This window comes from Olea europaea, chromosome 1 (assembly GCF_002742605.1).
Source record: "Olea europaea var. sylvestris chromosome 1, O_europaea_v1, whole genome shotgun sequence".
Taxonomy (NCBI): domain Eukaryota; kingdom Viridiplantae; phylum Streptophyta; class Magnoliopsida; order Lamiales; family Oleaceae; genus Olea; species Olea europaea.
Window position 1 is genome coordinate 2,657,711 of NC_036237.1, and position 20,128 is coordinate 2,677,838.

General features: G+C 33.3%; 3 protein-coding genes across 3 annotated transcripts; all 3 read right to left on the minus strand.

Annotated features, from left to right (window-relative positions):
• Window positions 1-682: 682 nt before the first annotated feature.
• Window positions 683-3,752, minus strand: LOC111370533. The gene is made up of 2 exons (XM_022992310.1): window positions 3,383-3,752; window positions 683-1,265 (listed from the first exon to the last, which is right to left on the minus strand). Exons 1-2 carry the CDS (start codon window positions 3,620-3,622, stop codon window positions 1,083-1,085), a joined length of 423 nt encoding a protein of 140 aa, XP_022848078.1. The 5' UTR covers window positions 3,623-3,752; the 3' UTR covers window positions 683-1,082.
• A 3,621-nt stretch (window positions 3,753-7,373) lies between these two features.
• Window positions 7,374-8,813, minus strand: LOC111370599 (pyridoxal 5'-phosphate synthase-like subunit PDX1.2). Its single transcript, XM_022992432.1, has one exon. The coding sequence runs from the start codon at window positions 8,590-8,592 to the stop codon at window positions 7,672-7,674; it is 921 nt and encodes a 306-aa protein (XP_022848200.1). The 5' UTR covers window positions 8,593-8,813; the 3' UTR covers window positions 7,374-7,671.
• A 1,153-nt stretch (window positions 8,814-9,966) lies between these two features.
• Window positions 9,967-10,666, minus strand: LOC111402994. The gene is made up of 2 exons (XM_023031333.1): window positions 10,305-10,666; window positions 9,967-10,208 (listed from the first exon to the last, which is right to left on the minus strand). Exons 1-2 carry the CDS (start codon window positions 10,615-10,617, stop codon window positions 9,967-9,969), a joined length of 555 nt encoding a protein of 184 aa, XP_022887101.1. The 5' UTR covers window positions 10,618-10,666.
• Window positions 10,667-20,128: the final 9,462 nt, after the last annotated feature.

The window sequence follows — 20,128 nt, forward strand, 5'->3', positions numbered from 1 at the left end:
TTTTTTAGAGAACATTAGGTTAAAAAAGAAGGAAAAGTTTTTTTGATTTACTTGTAATATTATTTTATTGAAAAATTGTATCGTAGTTATATATTTTGATTTTATCCCCATACTTCTGTTATTTATATCTATTGTGATTGTGTGTTGGTTTGATAGGCTCTGAAGGAGCTTAAATCGAAGGCTCAAAAGGGAGCACTTGGAGGTGCAGGGCTAAAGAAAAGTGGAAAGAAATGAAAATTTATGAAGAACTACTAGCCCTTTGTTGTCATTGTAATGCGATCTTTCTATTTGGTTTAAATCAATTCAGCACTACGTTCTTGCTTAGATTAACTATCGAGCAACTTCTTATGAAGTTTGTGTAAAACTATTTGTTTGGGCCAATAAACGTGCGTGGTTTTGTATATCTGAGAGGCTTTGATCCTGCTCTTTTGTGGGTTGTCTTAGTTTTCATGCTTCAGTTTCAATTTGTTTTGCCTGAATTAGCATAGATTTTAAGGAGGACAAGGGGTCGCTTAATTAGCAATTTTAAAAAATGTCGACGTTTTCAGCCCTCTTTTCCTGCAAAATAGAAAGATATATTGCTCGAAAACAGAGGTATCAGGTTTATTGACATGGAAAACACAATGTGCAGGAGTAACGTTTTAAAATTTGTTGTCAGTGCTCTACTTCATCGAAACTAGAATTCTAATGCAACTGTATATTTGGAATTTCATAATCGGGACGTCTAAAAATGGGATTCATCGAGGCATCAAAACTCATGTCCATGACCATCAAAGGTTATGTATATGACAGGGTAAGAGATGCTGTAAATTTAAAAAGAAAAAAGAAAAGGGGGAAGTCGGAAAATATTGACTAATTCTTAGGTAACTTTAAAATACAAAGGATGTGAACAAAGGTAATTTCGACTACAAAACAGAGAGAGACCCTGTAAAAAGAGAGTTTTCTATTATCTCATAATCTCCTTTTCAAGCTTATTAATACCATTGTGGTATGTTGCCCACGTAGATAAGCTGCAGGTAATAAGCTCTGTAGGATGTCGCAAGAAATCCTCCTTGGCTTCTTCAAACCGCTACCAATTGACATTATTGATCGGGCTTGTCAGGGTCTTGCTTTTCAGGATCTTCCTCCTCTTCCTCTTTCTTTTCTTCTTCCTCCTCATCTTCTTCTGGAGGGTCAGCTGGCATTGGTGGTGGTAATGGAGTTTTCATTGGGCTGAATTGGGGGAATACGTCAGGCCTCCGTCCAGGCTTCGGCCTATCCCACTCCTGTTACAATAGTGTTGAAACGGAACTTTTTAATGAGCATAACAATATTTGTTTAAACACAGTAGGAAGGGATTGACAATACAGGGTTAATTATCTTTAACATGAAAATATTAACTGAAAAGAAGGGGAAAGATTGATGAATCAATTGTACCTGTATGCAATTAACGAGGTTCAACTCTTACCTTGACTCAACCTATCCAAAGCCTGAAACTAACCCTCTATTTGCAAGGGTCAAAATATTTGTGAACTTCAGAATTTTTTAACATTTATTTCTCATAGCTGTACAAGGTAAATACACCAAAACTTTTAAAAGAGTAATACAGTAATATACAGAAGGTTGTAAGGGAACCATTAAAATCACTTACTGGTAAGTGATGAAAATATAATGATGTAAACCTTGTTACCACAAACCCAGGGGTAATCTTAATACCCTGCTCAAGATTCTAGCAGCCATGGAAAGTGTTTATAAACGGTTTAAATTATAATAGATAGAAATGAGTGAATAAGTGGGTAGTACTAGTAGGTCCCTCGAAATGTAAGGTTAAAAGTGGCTTGAGTATTTATAAACATTTCATAAACATGAGCAAAACATAGACTACGTAATGTCAGATATATGTTTGCAAAAAATGATTGTAAAATCTGTTAAATTATCATATTGAGAACCCAAGACATTAGCATGAGAATGAGGAAATTTTAGGGTCCTATATCCACCTTATCATGCTGGTAAACAAAGCTAAAAACCATGCCAATATGATAGGTTTCCCCCATTGTAAGTAACGATTTTAAGTTTATCAAACTACAGATTACCACGTTATTCAATAAATTCTTTATCAAAATAAACCGGTCACGTATCTCAAAATTCACATTACGAAAAATAGGAGCATTAAAAGCTTTTTTTTTTCTTTTTTTTAATGTATATGTTAGATAATTTGACATCTGATTTGCAAGTATCAAGTAGAATTGAGTGCTTTCCCATGAGTCTTACAGAGAGCAACAGAGAAAGAACAGCATTCACAAAGAAATAAATATAGCCAGAGATATATGGGATATTGGGAGGAAACAGCAGACAGAGGAAAAGTATGACATAATCCATCTTAAGAACTAAGCTAATTACACCTTCATGCAATTCTCACCATGTAAAAGGAGGATTTTCTTCTGATCAAAGACACAGCAAAGATATGGAAGCTTAATTGCCTAAATGTTACAGGACCAACCTTGAGTATCCCCAATTAGTTATTGACAAATACAGACACAACCCATCCTGGATCACTCTAGTGGACCCAAAATGTGGTGTGTGCCGGTTATGGATGTCAGTTAAGTGCTAGACCCACCATGAAGGCTAACTATGATTCAACAAAATTTAGGAGTAAAATGGACTATACTGATCCCAAACGCATACATTTGATATAAAACCTTTTAATCACTTCATATTCCAAACATATAAACTCCCATTTATCATCGTAGCAGCTGTTTTTTGACCATATCTCATTTCATAGGTAATACTCAAAACTTCACGGCATGGCCAACAACATAATGAGATTTCCCAAGTCATCTGAAGCAGTAAAAGTTGTAACACAGAGATATAAGGAACACTTCAATTGCATTGCAACCCTACAACTGCGGCAAGAGAAGGGAATAATCCAAGTGCTGCTTGTCCACCATAATTAATGCTCCAACTTAAGATTACATCTTCTTTATAAAATTTGTGGAACTGTTGATTTCTTATACTTCCGCTCTAGACTATCCAAATTGTTTGAATTGAAATGTTAACACCAAAGTTATTTCTTATGCTTTTCTCAATGTACAAGCTTAATAAGAAATATTTTTCTTTCGAGATGTCATGATTATGTAAACAATTCACAGCAAGCACACTCTCACTATCGTTTCAGTGAATTTGATTTTGTTTCTAAATTACTGTATTCAATTCTTCTACAGTTTTTGATTTCTAAATTTTTCTGTTTTTCCTCACCTTTTCATCGATCACAAAGAAAAGTTGTATCAATAGATAATTTAAATCAGCAATTCAATAAAAGCAGAAGTCTGAAAAACTTAACAAAAACAGTATAGTGTTTGATGAAGCAAGTTCAGAAAAGACGAAAGGAGGCGGCGGGACTTACAATTGGGAAATCAAGAGGGGATCGACGAGTCATCTTCTCTTCATCAGGTGCCATACGCACAGTCCATGACCTCCGCCGTCCATGTGTCGAAATCCGAGCGCGAGTGCTTCTGAGAGGCAGCAACAGAACCTTTGAATAAGACGCCGTCGATGGTATCCCAGTTGCGGATGAGGTTGAAGGAGAGGGACGCAGAAGAAACGTCGTTTTAGGAGTCGAAGATATTGAGAGCTGCAACGCCATTAAGGGCGGCGCGTGGAGTTGCGTGCAGTTGGTTTATCTGAATTTGAGCTTCCGCCAGTCCCCACCACCAAATCTACCCTTCGCACCAACCGCGTCTCTAATTTAAGGCTTTGTTTGAGCCACGTTCCTTAAGAAAAAAATACTTCATTCGTCTCAATTATACAGATTTATTTTATTATTCTTACGAATTAAAAAAAAAAAATTAATGTCATTGAAAAATTAATTTTTGTCAAGATCTTTCCTAATTTATTCCTATTTAATTTTTAATATATAGTAATAAATTATTATTGAAATTAGTAAAGAACTTAAATGATTTAATTTGAAGAAGAAGAAACGAGAATTGTTTCATGTTTTTAAGAAGTGGAAATGTGTGTATTTGATATTATTTTAATCACATATTTTTCAATAAAATAATATTACATGAAAATTTAAAAATTTCCTTATTTTTTAACTACACATTTTCCATCAATATACTATTCAAAAATACATTTTTATTCCAATAATGTGGCTCAAACAAGGGCTTAATTAACTGAATATTGGAAATTTATTTCCCAACTTTTGGTAAAAGTAACAATCTTATTCTCAACCAATTTTTTAATCTAATTTTGATTTTCAACTTTGAAAAATTAGCAAATTAAGAACATTTTCACGGTAAAATACACAATTCGTACAATTTTGGATTTCCTTCTTCTTCTTTTCATTTTTTTGTTGTTACTACAGGGTAATGGAAGTGGTATGCCACTCACCAGTGTGTTATTCCTACTTGGATTTTGTCACTATTATTTTATTAGAAATTTTCCCCTGCCCACGATGACAAGTCTTACCTTATCCACTTAGAGAAAATTGTACTTACGGTTCTCACGTTTGGATAGAACCATAAATATAGTTCTCCCGACACAGCAGTAAGTGAGCAATCTGATCCTACCCTATGGGTGACAATCGAGCCGAACCGATCGGCTCGTAAAAAGGCGGCCCTTCATTCTCACATTTGGATAGAATCTTAAATAAAGTTCTCGTGTCACAATAGTAAGTAAACTGTCTTGTCCTACCCTAAAGGTGACAATCGAGCCCAGCCGAACCGATCGGCTCATTGATAGCTCGGGATCGTATTTAAATGAGCCCGAGCCCGAGCCCGAGCCCAAGCACGAGCTGTAAAATAAAGGGAACAAAAAAAAAAAAATTGAGCTCAGGGGCTCAACTCAGCTAGGCTCATGGCTCATGGGCTCAGCTCTCCCTTTCGTTGGTAGCTAGTTCAAGCCAGTTTGGCTCGACCCATTGCCTCCCATATCCTGTCCACATTGGGCAGAAGAACTATTTCAATTATTTTATTTTAATCATTTTTTTTAAATAGAATTTAAGTTTGGGATAGGAGATTTTCTATTCTAGGATATTAATTCTCCCACTGCCTATATAATCTCTAGATTATTTTCTTATGCTAATATTCGCTCGAATTAATAATTGTTATATTAATAGTTACTCGATCAAAATACCAACACTAAATCATATGTGGCACCATTAAGTACCAACGTATAACCAAATAGTGTTATTTATGTTGGAAAATTATCAACATCGGAGTTTGGAGAAGAAACCAAGAAATTGAAATTCAAGAAGATCAAAAATCAATATGAAGGCTCAAACACAAAAATAATCTTGCAGTCCTCGAAAGATATTTGCCCCCTCTCCGAATTATACAAGATTTTTCAAGGCTTTTACGACAAACAGTTCGTATGATTGATCAAGTCTTGTTGCAGAAAAATACTAAAGAATAAATATTTTTCTACCCGCACTTGAAGAATACAAGAAGGAATTACTTGAATATGGAAGAAAAGAAGATTGATCCTTTTTGTGGAATATAAAATAAGTTCATACGATTTTCAATTTTATGTATTGATTCTTCAACACCCATTAATAGATGTCAATCAAAACCCCACAAATTGGTGCCAAAAAGTCATGAAAAGTCGAAAGAAAGTCTCCAAAAACCGCCAAAAACCAATTGAAAAATGACCTCCAACAGTCACCTTTTATTTACCATGCGGTTCAACACCATGAGGTCGCATGGTTGAAAGGTGACTCGGCCCCCAGTTTTCTATTGCATGGCCCTTGGGCTATGCGATCGCATAGGCCATGTCTTTAATATCTCAAATTCCTTTTCATTCCACACGCCGTTTATTGATTTTAAACAACGTTTTCATCAATTTATTATGCCACGTCAATAGAATTTGAAGGTTAAAAATTGAGGATTACACACGTATGAATGGAAAACATTAGCTTTAGTTTTAAATGGATTTTTTGGAGTCAAAACATATAGTAAATCCACGTTTTGTTTTTTAACAATGATATTTGCTGACTTAGCGTTTTTTAACAACGATATTTGCTGACTTAGCGTACTAGGTAACGTTATTTATTGATACATTGACATTTAACAATGTCAAATGTCATGTAGGATTTAACGTTAATTTTTTTAAATGAGTAACTGCTAGTGTAATAGTTAAAAACTTGAGTGCCTTGTAATTACTCAAGACTCCAGTGTCCATCGACTTATTAATCTTATGAAAATTGCAATAAGTAATACTGTGTTTAGGTTTCCTTGTGATAACTTGGCTTCAAACTGCAGAATGCCATAGCTTTCAAGTCTTACTCTACACTATCATGATTCACGAGTTTTGACATGAACATTCAGACCAGTGATCCTCCACCGTAAAGAGGGGTTGCTCTACGAGGAATTGGAGCCCAGGTAACACAAAGCGCATTCATCAGTCCCACTGAGCCAGTGAGAATCAGTCTTCAGTCGCATAGTAGTAATAACCATTATAAAACTAAACAATCAGGCAATTACAAGGTCCAGCAGACATGGAAAGAAGGATGGAGAGGATATTACTGAGGTTTCACCATCACTGTGCTCAGGGATGCGCCATCCCATGGTGTCCACTTCTGCACGTATTAGTAAGAGAGAAACTTCACCAAGGATGCATAAAAAAAGCCAGGAGAGTTTCAGAATAATGCTCATTGCAGGGGGTCTTGCCGGAGTTGCTAGCTAGATTTGCATTTAGATGTAAATTAAAACCAGAATTCAGGCTCAATCAAATTCCTGCATTAGTGAAAGCTTCAAGTAGAGCATGAAAGATTCCAGCGTTCTTTGGCAAGTTGCCAGAGCCTTCATTGTGAATGGGGTATGACCTTTACTGCATATGAGACAGCACTAAGGTACCTAGTTAACAACAATAAATCGTGCTGCAACTCAAATAGGAGATAAATTTTAGAGTACCCTGCTACTTAAAAGCACACCATCTTGGCATCAAGAATTGAACCTCTTATGGAAATCTATTGGAGAAAACAATCCATTGAAGCAACATGACATTTCGTCAACAACCAAAATGACATCAAAGCATAAAGAAGCACAATAAGGCAAGTGCGGGAAATTTCTCCACACTAATGAAAATGTTTTTCATGCAAGAGACTGAAGCAATTTATAACAAAAATACGCGAACTAGGTACATTTCCAGCAGAGAAGTCTTAAGTTTTGCAGTGATCATAAATATGTCATATGCAGGCAACCATCAAAGTGAATTGAGGCATTGATTTGCATAACAATGTAGTTGCCATTGTTAATATGGACTAAGACAAAGGAATGATAATACACATTTTCTCGTATCCTTTTTACCTTTCCCTATAATGTCTTGACGAGGATTCCAGCTAGCCTTAAAGCACATAAAATTGTAAAAGAAGGCAATGACAAGACCAAAACCAGGACTACATCGAGAATAACAGACAGATTTAAACATTTTACAAAGTTCACATTCTCAACTTTGAATTTATTTCATACGTAACACAAAGTCGTAGTAAACTGTGCTTTCGCTCCTAAGCAACAGCAATGTTACTGCAATAGTACTTGTACAAGCTAAAGAACAATTATATTCCCAATTTCCTGTAATTTTTCAACGCAAAGAGACACAAACACAAGTCATTTCATAGTAAATGCAAAGACATCGTCATTCCTAATACTCCAAAACAGAATGATATAAATATTCAATGCAGGTCTCATCAACAAATCAGTAAGTACTTGCAGAGCCAAATGGCTCGACCCTATTCTCACCAAGATTTAACCCTGCCACAGCATCCTCTAAACCACTGCTCGCCTGCGCCAGCTCCACAGGATCATTATAACTCCTAACAGCATGCACAATACCCCGAACCCTCTTGTAAGGATCAGCAACACTGAAAACCTCTGGTCCCAAGAACACTCCATCACATCCCAATTGCATCATCAGTGCAGCATCAGCAGGCGTCACTATACCTCCAGCAGCGAAATGCACCACCGGCAGCCTCCCCATTTGCTTAGTCTGTGCCACGATATCATAAGGCGCTTTAATCTGCTTAGAAAACGTAAACACCTCGTCCTCGTCCATGTTATTCAATCGTCTAATCTCGCCCATCACTTTCCTCACACTACGAACCGTCTCAACTACATTCCCAGATCCCTTCAGATCACCTTGGGTGCGTATCATCGCCGCCCCTTCTCTCACTCTCCTTAAAGCCTCCCCCAGATCGCGACATCCACAAATAAAGGGCGTTCCGAAATTATGCTTATTAATAAAATGATCCTCATCAGCGATGGCTAAAACCTCACTTTCATCAATATAATCAACTCCTACGGACTCCAAAATCTGAGCCTCCACAAAATGCCCAACCCGGGCTTTCGCCACTAAGGGAATTGAGACGGATTGCTTAATTTCTTTAATCAGGGCCGGATCAGGCATGCGGGAAATTCCTTCCCTGTGTGGATCTGATACAATTACACAACAAGCGCCGGCAGACTCGGCGATCTTGGCTTGTTCAACGGTGGTGACTTCCACAATAGCGCCACCCCGGAGCATCTGGGCCATCCCGACTTTGATTGAAAATGGGTTCTTCTTGGCATCAGTAATTGCGGCGTTGCTTCCGTAGACCGTAACAGCACTGTCCTCGGCCATTGTGAAAGTTTTTGTAGAAATACCTATATGAAAAAAACCAAATGTAATTTATTCCGCTTTAGAACGAATTTGCAGTTTTCTCCGAGGGAGATGAGAATAATATGGATATAAAAGGCGGTGGAGTTTGGAGGGTTCGCGAAGTTTCGCGGAGGAAGGGCGGTCAGGCTTGTTGGTGGAAAGTGTAGAAAGTTCCGTTGATTTCAAGGAATGATGCCTTCCTTTTTGGGATATGATATTAATTGGACCATCAACAAGACTCGTTACGACAATAAGTTGGCCCCTTTAATTTCATTCCATTTTTATCTTTTCTATTTTTAACCACACAGTCTTTCATAAATTAATATTACATATAAATCGAAATTTTCCTTTCTTTTTCAATCACTTTTAAAAAAAATATATTATTCTTCCCATTTTCATTTTAAAAAAATGGAGGTCAAACGGAAGCTAAATTCTCAATTTTGTTTCAAAACAAAATTGTTAATTTATAATTTTGATAATTGCAGTATCAGTCCCAAATTTCTTTAAAAATGTACAGATTATATAAATCTTTAATTTGTAGCAGCATTGTCTTTATTTCAATCTGGTGCAACAAAAGGGTATCTAAACAGTTTACGTCCAAAATTATGTTAGTTGATCAAAATCAAAAGTTGAGTGTTTGATCGTAATTTGACTAATTTTAAATGGGTAAAATGATATTTTAACTTTCTACTAACTAAAAAAGTTAAGTCTTAAACCTTTCAAAAATGTATAACAATCTTTCTCTTATAGTGCTTGTTCACTATCGGTCTTTCACATCATATTTAGCCTTGGACGAAACTTGCTGTCTGTATGGGACTGCATGATCTTAAGAAACACATTTCATGACCTTATTTTTCCAGTTGCTGCATCGTCTTAATAAATGTATTCACATGTATGTTCAAACAGGGTCGTAAACAAGATCGAAAAAAAAAAAAAAAAAAAAAAAAAAAAAAAAATCCACATAATTGACTGAAATAAAAGGAAAAAAAAAATGATAACCTTCAACGCTCTACTCTAAGTTGTTCTTTAATTAGGTGTACAAATTTACAAGTTTTGGATTAACATGATATAACAACAAACAACGATTTTGAGATACGGTCGTTATGGATATTGCCTCCAATGCAAGTAAATAGCATATCAAAATATAATTTAAAAACACATTTGGAATTGCCAAATTGGGAGTAGCACGCAATGCACGTCCACATAAAGGAAGATAGGATGAAGAAAAAAATTAAATTTTATTGGATAACTTCGCCTAAAAGTTTGAACTCGTAAATGCACATATGCTTATTTACTCAAACTTCATTTTCAACATATTCCTATACGCGCTAGGCGAATTTAGTGGTCGACTAAGGGTTAAGAAGGATACAACTCCCTATAAACGTCCATGAAAAATTTGTCAACAATGTCAAGGTAAAGTGGGCAGGTAAGCCTGGAGTAGTAATGCATCACTTCTTCCATATCCATCACATGATCCAAATCATTCATATCAAGCAATTCCATCTCTTTCATCTTCTGTGCTAAATCATTCACAATCTGAGAACTGGGCTCCACTCGTTTCCCTTCCATGCAAGTCTGGCACACAGTACTCGATTCATCTGGACATTACAATTAAATAAAAAATTAGCTCATGTATCGTGACATTATTCAGTATTATCTAATCCTCCTTATCAAAATACCGTTACAGTATTTACCTGTCTTTTTCTCTTCTTTTCTATCATCATTCTTGTAGCTTCCGTTGCATGATGATTTTTCATCTCCCTTTCTTTTTTCTTTTGCTGAAAATCCCTTTTTCTTTTTCTTCAGCACCTTGTTACATCCAGAATCCCAGTGTTTGGAGAAGTCTCTGTAGAAATTATCCAATTCCTGCATTTTGGGATTGAAGAGAGGATTGACACGAGGGGTTTTAGGTAGCTTTTGGTAATCTCCTGAGAGTGATGATTTAAGGTTTCGGAAAGTTCTATGAACGAAGTTTTTTGTCTTGTAGAAGGATTCTTGGAGCATCATTTTTGGGTTTAATATTTGTTCTTCAAAACCTGTTCAAGGAAGAAGGAAAAAACTGCAAGTTTCTTTTGATTAACTTAGGATAAAAGTAAGTAGAAGGGGTTTTGTATACACAATGCTCAAAGAAATGTAGATCGGTCTTGCCCGGTCCATTAATAGACCTGACATGTTCAGAAAAGGCTCTGGTGGATATCGTTCCTCTCTAATAGTTAAACTTTTTCAAAGGTGGTTTGATATGACATTAAAGCGCGTACAAGACTTGAGTTCAAATCTCTTCGTCATTCTTGTGTTTTGATTCCTAGATGGCGTCAAGATCATTAGTTAGGTCTAATATTTCTTAATTTCATAAAACTCGTGACTTCAAGAGTCTGAGCATATCCTAGTTTCTCGCTTTACTAATTTAAAAAAAAATAAAAAATCTCATTCTTTTAAAAGAAAAAATAAAATAAAAAGCAGCTCGCGCGGGCCATCTCGTAAGATGAGTATTTGGGACAATTTGATTAGGAAACCATTCAGATCACAAGTTAAAGTTGAAAATAATGTTTGTCCACCAACCAGCAAAGGCTCCTTGCTTAATATAATATCTCATTTCAAGAAATGAAACAATTGTATAAACACGAAAATACTGGTAATCTAATGATTATTAGAAGACTTACTGCTCTTTAAAGTGTTGCCATTTTGATTAAGAGAAAAAGTTAAAGGCTTTGTGGGTTAAAGTTTACTAGATGATGCATGTAATCAAGATTCTAATTTTTTTTTTTTTTTTTTTGTGGGCTACATTTTGACCAATAGGGCCTACAGTTAAGAGATTTGTGAATGAAGGGGATCAAAATTTCTTTACAAGATGAATGAAAATGATTGAATGGAAGAACTCTCTAACATTGGGTGGTTATAAATGTGTCAATTTAATATTTCCATATATCATTTCATTCTGCTCTTGCAAAGTAGAATCATACAATACTAAACACGAGATTAATCTTTCAAAAAATGAGTCTTTTTTCAAATACTAGTGTGGCAACGTGCATTGCACGTTAGTTGGGTGCACATTAGTTGGTTTGGTTGGGGGTGAACGTAAAGTATAAGTGTGTAGTGATTGCTAAATGAATACATAGAATAAATTGGTGCAGTGATAAAGTGGAATAATTTGAATAAACACATATGCTTATATTTTAACTCCTATAGTATGAGAAGAAAAAGTTGACCTTTGTCATCTGGATCATTTGTCAATTCCCCAGCCTGTGCTTAAAAGTACCAGCTTTTCCTTCACTCCTCTTCTAAATTCAACAGCACCCGCTTACTCGGCCCTTTCACAAAAAAATTCAACATACCCACAACAACGACAAAACAAAAACAATCAGAATCATGAGAATTAGAAAGTAAAGCAAAAAGTTTATATTGACAACAAATTTTAAAAAATAATAAAAATGGAGATAATAAATGGGGTCAATGTTAAAGAAAAATACAGATTTAATCAACTGGATTGTAAGTCAACTTGTAACTATTTATTTAGCTAGCTTAAAAAGTAAAAACATATTGATGAGTAACAGAATTGACCAAAGTGTTACTAGGTAATATTTTCAAATGGTACCTTTAAAATATTAACTTGAGTTTGTGACAAATCAATACCTCTCTCCACACACCTTGAATCACGATCATAAAAACATTATAATACAAATGAACAGAAAATCATGTCTATTAAAAGAATACATAAAATTAGACGAAAGTATTGCAATAAGAGGCAAACTTACGGTGGATACGGGCTGCAGGATCTCACCTTTATACTGCATGGTAAATTACATTACAGGTATGATAAGTATCCTGAGCTCCAATAACTAAAAGCTCTTTGGACTTGCTATAAGCAAAGATTGGATTTTTTTGCTTTAATTACTTGTCAAAAATATTCATGTGGCATTGGAAAAAATGAATAAGATGAAGTTTTGGCACCATTATCTTGTTTGCTCATGTTTCTAATTCCTCTCTGCTGTGGGGGGATTTCCTTTTGTTAAGATTGTTTTATAGTAATTGCTCAAAATTCAGTAGTTTTAGTTGAGCTTATAATTTTGAGGGAACATAATTAATGAAGTGAATTTGTTCGGGCAAGAAATCTTTTATGATAATTTACTGCTTACAATTTTAGTTTGAAAAATAATTGTTGAATGTGTATGAGGGATCGACGTTGAATGAAAAAAGAATTTGATTCATTGGAACAGGATAAGTTAGAGTTAGAGGGCAAGTCGAAGGAAAAGAGCAAAATCATTCTTCAGTTGAATTGGAAGATAGAGGAATTGACAAATAAAAAATTGCAAAGCGAACAAACTGCAGTGAAGTACGAGAAAAGAATTAAGTCAATGAATGATGAGGTAGAGAAGTTGAACTGTAAAAAATTAGAGGATGAACACACTGTAGAAGTATATAAGAAGAAGTTTGAAGATCCTAATGCAGTGAAACACAAGGAAAAAATTAAGTTCTTGATTGATGAGGTAGAGAAGTTGAAATGTGAAAAATTGCAGGCTGATCAAGCTATAGAAGTCTACACTTTTTATACATTTCTACAGTATCGGCCTGCAATTTTTTCACATTTCAACTTTTCTACCTCTCAAGGACTTAATTTTTTCCGCGTATTTCACTTCGTTACGATCTTCAAATCTCTTCTCATACACTTCTACAATATGTTTAATCTCCAATTTTTCACAGTTCAACTTCTTGACCTCTTCATTCATTGACTTGATTCTTTTCTCGTACTTCACTGTAGTTTGCTCACTTTTCAATTTTTAATTCTTCAATTCCTCAACCTTTGAATTCAACTGAAGAATGATTTTACTCTTTTCCTTCAACTTGCCCTCTAGCTCTAACTTATACTGCTCTAATGAGTCAAATTCTTTTTTCATTGAACGTCGATCCTTTGTACACATTCAACAATTAATTTTCAAAATGAAATTGTAAACAGTAAATTCTTATAAAAGGTTTCTTGCTCGAACAAATTCACTTCATTAATTATACTCCTTCAAAATTATAGACTCAACTAAAAACTACTGAATTTTGAGAAATCACCATATAACAAGCTTAACAAAAGGAAATCCTCCACAATAGAGAGGAATTAGAAACATGAGCAAACACGAAAATGGTGCACAAACTTCATCTTATTCAATCTTCCCAACCCCACATTAATATCTTCGACAAGAAATTAAGTAGAAAAATCCAATCTTTGCTTACAGCAAATCCGAAAGAGCTTTTCTCTCCATCCAATCCCAGATACTACAAAGCCCTCCCCCGACTTTCCACAGCAGTAACTGCTAATCACAATTTCAATTGTCCATTAATCTCAGCAACGTAAACCCTTATGGAAAATCATAAGATATAGACTGTAACAAGCAATTTTCTCTGCAACAACTTCATTAATATGAACTCCTTAAATTAGAAATATAAACTCTAGAAGATATAGACTGTAACAAGCAATTTTCTCTCTTTCTCACTTATGGAAAATGAGAAATTAGCAATTAATTTATAAATACTTCTAAAGGGACCATCACATTCCATAAGACTCAAGAAAAATGAAGCTAACTTAGAGACCTAGAATTGCCTTCTAACAATTTGAGAAATTGCTAAGAAATTTTGTACTAAAGAAACTATATGAGAGGATAAATTTCGAACTCAGGAACTTTCCAATAGCTCAAGAAATTTTGAACTCAATAAACTATATGAGAGGCCAATAGATTAGTTTTCAATATTTTCACCTCTTACAAAAAATTCGAGTACGGTGCAAAAAGACATTTTATTCACTTCCAATCATTATAAAAGAAAAAGAGAAGAAGATAAATTACAGATATTCATATATAGATAAGATTAGAAGTGAATTAGCAGAAGGCATCAAAATTGAGGATCGTTCAATTAAATTAGCAGATCTCTTACATACATCACACGCGGACCATGCGAAGTGAATAAAAATAAGCTCAACCTTTATGAAGAATGGATGTCATTCCATCCCCTTCTGCATCATTATGGAGCTGGACTTGGCTCAATCATCGACTGCCACTGAACCTCCAAAAGCATACATGTTAAAGAGCAATAAAAAAAAAATAACATTCTAGTGTTAGAATTAGATAGAAAGAACAATATGAATCAATTGCAAGTAGAGATTAATAGTAGCTTAACCACTTAAAATATATGTATATTTATTTGACACTTGCAACTCTGATTTACTTATAATAATAACCATGAACAACTCTAATGGTATATACACATCTACTGAGGGTTTGAGAAAAGGTTTATGATGTGACTGAAGGCATTCGTTTTGAAAATTCTGAACAACAAGTATGATTTGTTTCTAAGATCGTTGATTTTGACGCAAGTTGAATAAGTATGGAAATGTGATTCAGTCAAGTTTTGAACATTAGGTTAATAGCTAGTGAAAAAATTTCTTGATAACAAAATAAGAATGGCTCACCAAATAGGCTCAATTAATATCTACTTAGCAGATAAATTATACGGAATTATCTTTCCCAAACTAATTGACTTGTCGAAAAATCGTACTTGAATTAGTATGATTTGACTAAACATCAGATTTTTAGTAAATTTTGATTTAAGTTAATGAAGTGTGTAAATGAAAAGTTAATAAAGTTGTGGATTCCATAAAATATGCATATGATTGAACATGAGTTAGGAAAAAAAAGAATTTTAAAAAATTGATGTCAAGCATGGATTAAATTTTGGTACATGATTTTTTCTTTTTTATTATTATATTTTATTCATTTTTAGATTTAGGAGAAACTATGAGCATTCACCATTAACCTATCTCTTTTTTTCTCTATGTCCATGTTAAATTATATTCTCCCTTAAATTCTATAAATCTTTAATAAAGAGTTAATTTGCCTATTTGATTGGTAATATGATACAACTCACCCATCGTTAGTCTATTATATCGACGAGAAAAATATGTTAAAAGAATTAAAAAGGGCAAATTTGCAGGACATGAAACCAAAGAAAAATTTTTAATTCATTCAGACATCCCATCAAATTAAGTAACTAAATCCTACCAAAAGATAGTTTTTATTAACCAAATGAAATCGTAGGAAAAAAAAAATTGTGTGTTAAAAGAATCTGATTTGAAGAGAAAATGAAAAAATAGGATGGAAGTAGATTTTTTGTTACTGTAAGAATAGTTGTGTGAGAAAGAAAAAAAAAATCTATTTGACGGAGCATATAAATAATAAAAAAAAAGAAAAAAGAATTTTGTTGTTCCATGCAGTTCATGGAGCTTTAGCTCCAGTTATCATTTATTTTATTTTTTTCAATTTTTTTTGTCTAAAAAAATTTCTATTTGACGGAGCATATAAATAAAAATTTCTTTTTCCGTGCAGTGCATGGAGCTATTAAAAAAATAGCTCCCCATTATCTTTTTTTTTTTTGCCTAAAAAAATATTATTATTATTATTTTCTTTGCTTTTTGTTAAAAAAATTATTTTTATTCTTCATTTTCATTTGTTAAAATTTTTTTGACCATACTGAAAAATGAAATATTAAAAAAAATAAAAATTCAACCATCCTAAGACACAAATTAAAAATGAAATAAAGCTCTGTGCTTTAGATCCAATTTTTTATTTTTTAAAAAAATGTTTGTATTATTCGTTTTTCTTTTTCTTTTTCTTTTTTTTGTACGTCTTCTAAATTGTAAATTCATTGCACATAAACAATTTTATAAATTCTTTTTCTTTTTTAATCTAATCTAATAACTTACAAAAATGCACAAAATTTCACTTTCCTAAAACACAAATCAAAAATGAAATATCCACACAAAAAAAAAAAAAAAAGATTTTAAAATTTAAAATGAAAGGGGAGAAGAGCACAAACCTGGTATTAGACGAATCACTTCGAATCTCCTATGTCACCCTCAAACGAATCTCCTCCATCCAAGACCAATAGAAACTCCAGTGTCTATCCCTGTCTCCCATCTAATAATCAATATTCCCAAGTTTTGTTCCTTTGAATACAAAATTGTAAGTGTCAAAATTAATATAGTTTTAAAAAAATTAATTTCAATAAATGGTTTTATAAAATTATTTCAGAAGCTAATTCACCATCATCTGGAAGGTATCTTCTAATAAAATTAATACGATGCTCGGTAATCAAATGAAACTTAAGAAAATTGATGATTAACTAAAAAGAACAAAAAATCAAAACATACTTACATACAAATTAGAGAATTTTTCTGTCCATCCAATCTCGAACACTGTAGAGGAGACCTCCCACTTTCTACAGTATCAACTGCTAAAACACAATTTTAATTAATTCCAAGTATCCAAAATCACAAATAAAAGTAAAAAAACTATTTGAAAATCTTGAATTATTAACAAGACCAAACATTTACAGCTAGAAATCTTCAATAATCGCTCAATGATCTTCTGACGGACAAGGCTATTCGAACTAAAAGAAAAAAAGAAAAAAGATCAAACAAAAGAAATGATATCGCCAAAATAAAATAAACCTTAATCAGTGGAGATCTTGTTGTCACTGAACAATTTCTAAGTAGATTTTCAACTTTTTAGAATGTTTACATACTTAAAATAAAAAAGAAAAACGATCTAATAGATAAGCAATAAGGTCGAAAAAAGTTGAAGAAATATACACAAGAACGAAGTTTTGAGGATAAAATTTTAACCTTCTAGATTTGTCTGGGATTCCTCTACCCATAGAAGAGAAATAACACGTGCTTAGTAAGATGAATTTGCTTTCTTCACATTTTCTTCGTATCTTCATAGCAATAGGAGAGCAAGTAAGAAATCAGGTTACAGAGATCAATCAAAAGAGCAGAGGAATAGTCAATGGAGTGTAAGAAATGCACAAACGGTATGGAATTAAGTATGGGATTCAACCAAGACAATAAAGAAAAGGGAAAAAGTACAAGATGAAATTTATGGTCGACACGTGTCCCACCTTTGCTTCACTCTTTTATATACGTATGATGTCAATTTACTTGGGACCTTGTAAATTTGCTATTTTTCTATTCAAAGTTTAAGGATGGTAATGGGATGGGTTTGAGGCAACACTCATTTGTACTGTTTAATATTTTATAGTGTTTTATATTTTGTCTTTGTGTTTGAATTTTTCTTTTTAAGTAATACTAAATGAGGGCAATGCATCAAATACCAATCGTCGCCCTAACCTATTAGAATCGAGGACCTCTAAATCTCTGATTGATCGTATTTTTTTGCTACCCTTATTCGAAGAGCCCCATTTCTCTAGTTTTTATATGGAGAATTATTCGTAGATAAGAGATGTCAAGGGAGTTTCTTTCTTTCCCAAGCCATACAATGATGACTTTAAGTAAGGTGAACTTAAGAATTATTGGTCTGATAATGAAAGTTGATATAGTATTATTAGGGCTTGGCATGATCCGGTTTGGTTCGCGGACACGAAATTTTTGAGTATTTAGTAAGTAGAATCATCGAGGTCCAAATTTAATTATAGAACCGTTTGGGTTCGGTTCCATTCGGTTCTCTAGTTCCTTCCTATAATTAATTTTTTTTTTATATTTACAAAGCTACATTAATTCAACTAATGACATAGTCAATATTAACTTTTACCAAATAACGTAATTCGATTTTATGTATCTTTTGCGTCTCTCCTTGTCGAGTTCTTTGTAGATTTGATTGTTAAAATTACAGAAAGAGGAAGATAGCGAATTCACAATAATTAAGAGAGACGATGTCGAGTTTGAATTCAATTTCTCCAGAATGGAAATAATGACACTGTAGTAGAATAACATACTTGAGTAAAATTTAGGTCAATTTGATTAAGTTGGACTTGAATTGAAAATCGGAAATAGAGAAAAATTCATATTTTTGATTTGAGCAAAATTAATTTATTAGCAAATTTATTTAGAAAAAAAATAATTACACTTATTTAAGATAAATTAATTAAAAAATTAGAGGATTTAGTTCTTTTTCGATTTTTTATCTAGAACGAACCAAACCCGTCGGTTCTTGGATTTGATACCTGTTCAGATATTTAATTTAAGAAGAACCCCTCGATTCGGTTCGGTTCGGTTAGAAAGTTTTGTCCAATCCTAAGTATTATCTTAATCAATGGACGCGAGTGGAGGGACTAAAGCGTCAAGGTGGTGACCATTCCCACAATATTTATTATTATTTTTTTCTAAATCTATATACAATTATTAATTTTTTGAGCATATAAGTAATACATACATATTTAGCCCCCTCATTTTTTTTTCGTCTCCTATAAGAAAATTCTGGCTCCATTGTTGTCGGTGGAATATTAAAATATAATATGATGATTTCACAAAATGTAGTGTGCAATGACAGGTGGATAAAACGCCCACCACGAACGTGCATGTGATGTGAGAATTGACGAAACTTTTGGTGGTTTACATCCAAAAGGACCTAAAATGCACCAAAATGAATATCAGGGTATGAAAATAAAGAAAAGAAATTGAAATGGGGAGCTTCACGGGGTGTACTTTGGAACCGAAGCTGCAAAGTTTTTTATTTTAAAACCTAACAAACCAATACCACACACTTTCCATTTAGTGCCACTTGTGTCAATTTCTTGACAGAAAAAATAGAAATCTAGTTAAATAAACCCAATATTAGGCCCAATTATTTTCCAATTAAATAAGGAAATAATGCATAACTCCTATATAAAAAAAATCATATTTCAAAATTAACAAACTTCCTAAAATATTTAACAAATCAGGTGGTAAATCAAATTATTAAATACATAATTATAGTATAATATACATTTATTCTCTCTCCCTCTCTCTCTCTTACATACACACAATTGACATTAACAACCTGTTAGGGAGGGATTTTTTGACTCCATAAATTGATTTTTTGACTGTTATTTCACTATTTCAATCGTCATATTTGACTTCTTCTCTCACGGGTGGACCCCACTTTTCTCATAACGGTCAAAAAATCAATTCTCAAAATCACTCCCAAACGGGCCGACCCAAAAATTTTCTGGTATTTAATAAATGAAATCGTCGGGTCCAAATTTAATTATGGAACCGTACATGTTTGATTCCATTCGGTTCCCAAGTTCCATATTATAATTATTTTTTTTAATATCTACAAAGTTACATTAATTCAACTAATGATATATTCAATCTTAACTCTTACAAAATCACGTAGTTCAATTTTATGTGTCTTTTGTTTCTCCTTTTGTTGAGTTGTTCATAAATTTAATGGTTAAAATCACAGGAAGAGGAAGATAACAAGTTCAAAATAATTGAGAGAGGCGTTGTTGAGTTTTAATTCAATTTCTCCAGAACGGTAGAAACAACACTACAGTAGAGTAATAGATTTGAATAAATTTTAGGTCAATTTGATTATATTGGCTTTGAACTGAAAATTAGAAATAAGAAATCATATTTTTGGGTTTGAACTAAATTAACTATTTAGCAAATTTATTTTAAAAAAATAAAACAATTTAGCTTATTTAAAGTAAATCAATTAAAAAATTAGGGAGATTCAATTCTTGATTTAGAATTGAGAACCAA

Coding starts and splice junctions, on each gene's coding strand:
- LOC111370533 (XM_022992310.1), bottom strand. CDS start 3,622: ATGGCGTTGCAGCTCTCAATATCTTCGACTCCTAAAACGACGTTTCTT. Junction 1,266..3,382: donor CCCCTCTTGATTTCCCAATT/GTAAGTCCCGCC, acceptor CTATTGTAACAG/GAGTGGGATAGGCCGAAGCC.
- LOC111370599 (XM_022992432.1), bottom strand. CDS start 8,592: ATGGCCGAGGACAGTGCTGTTACGGTCTACGGAAGCAACGCCGCAATT.
- LOC111402994 (XM_023031333.1), bottom strand. CDS start 10,617: ATGATGCTCCAAGAATCCTTCTACAAGACAAAAAACTTCGTTCATAGA. Junction 10,209..10,304: donor AAAAGAAGAGAAAAAGACAG/GTAAATACTGTA, acceptor TGTAATGTCCAG/ATGAATCGAGTACTGTGTGC.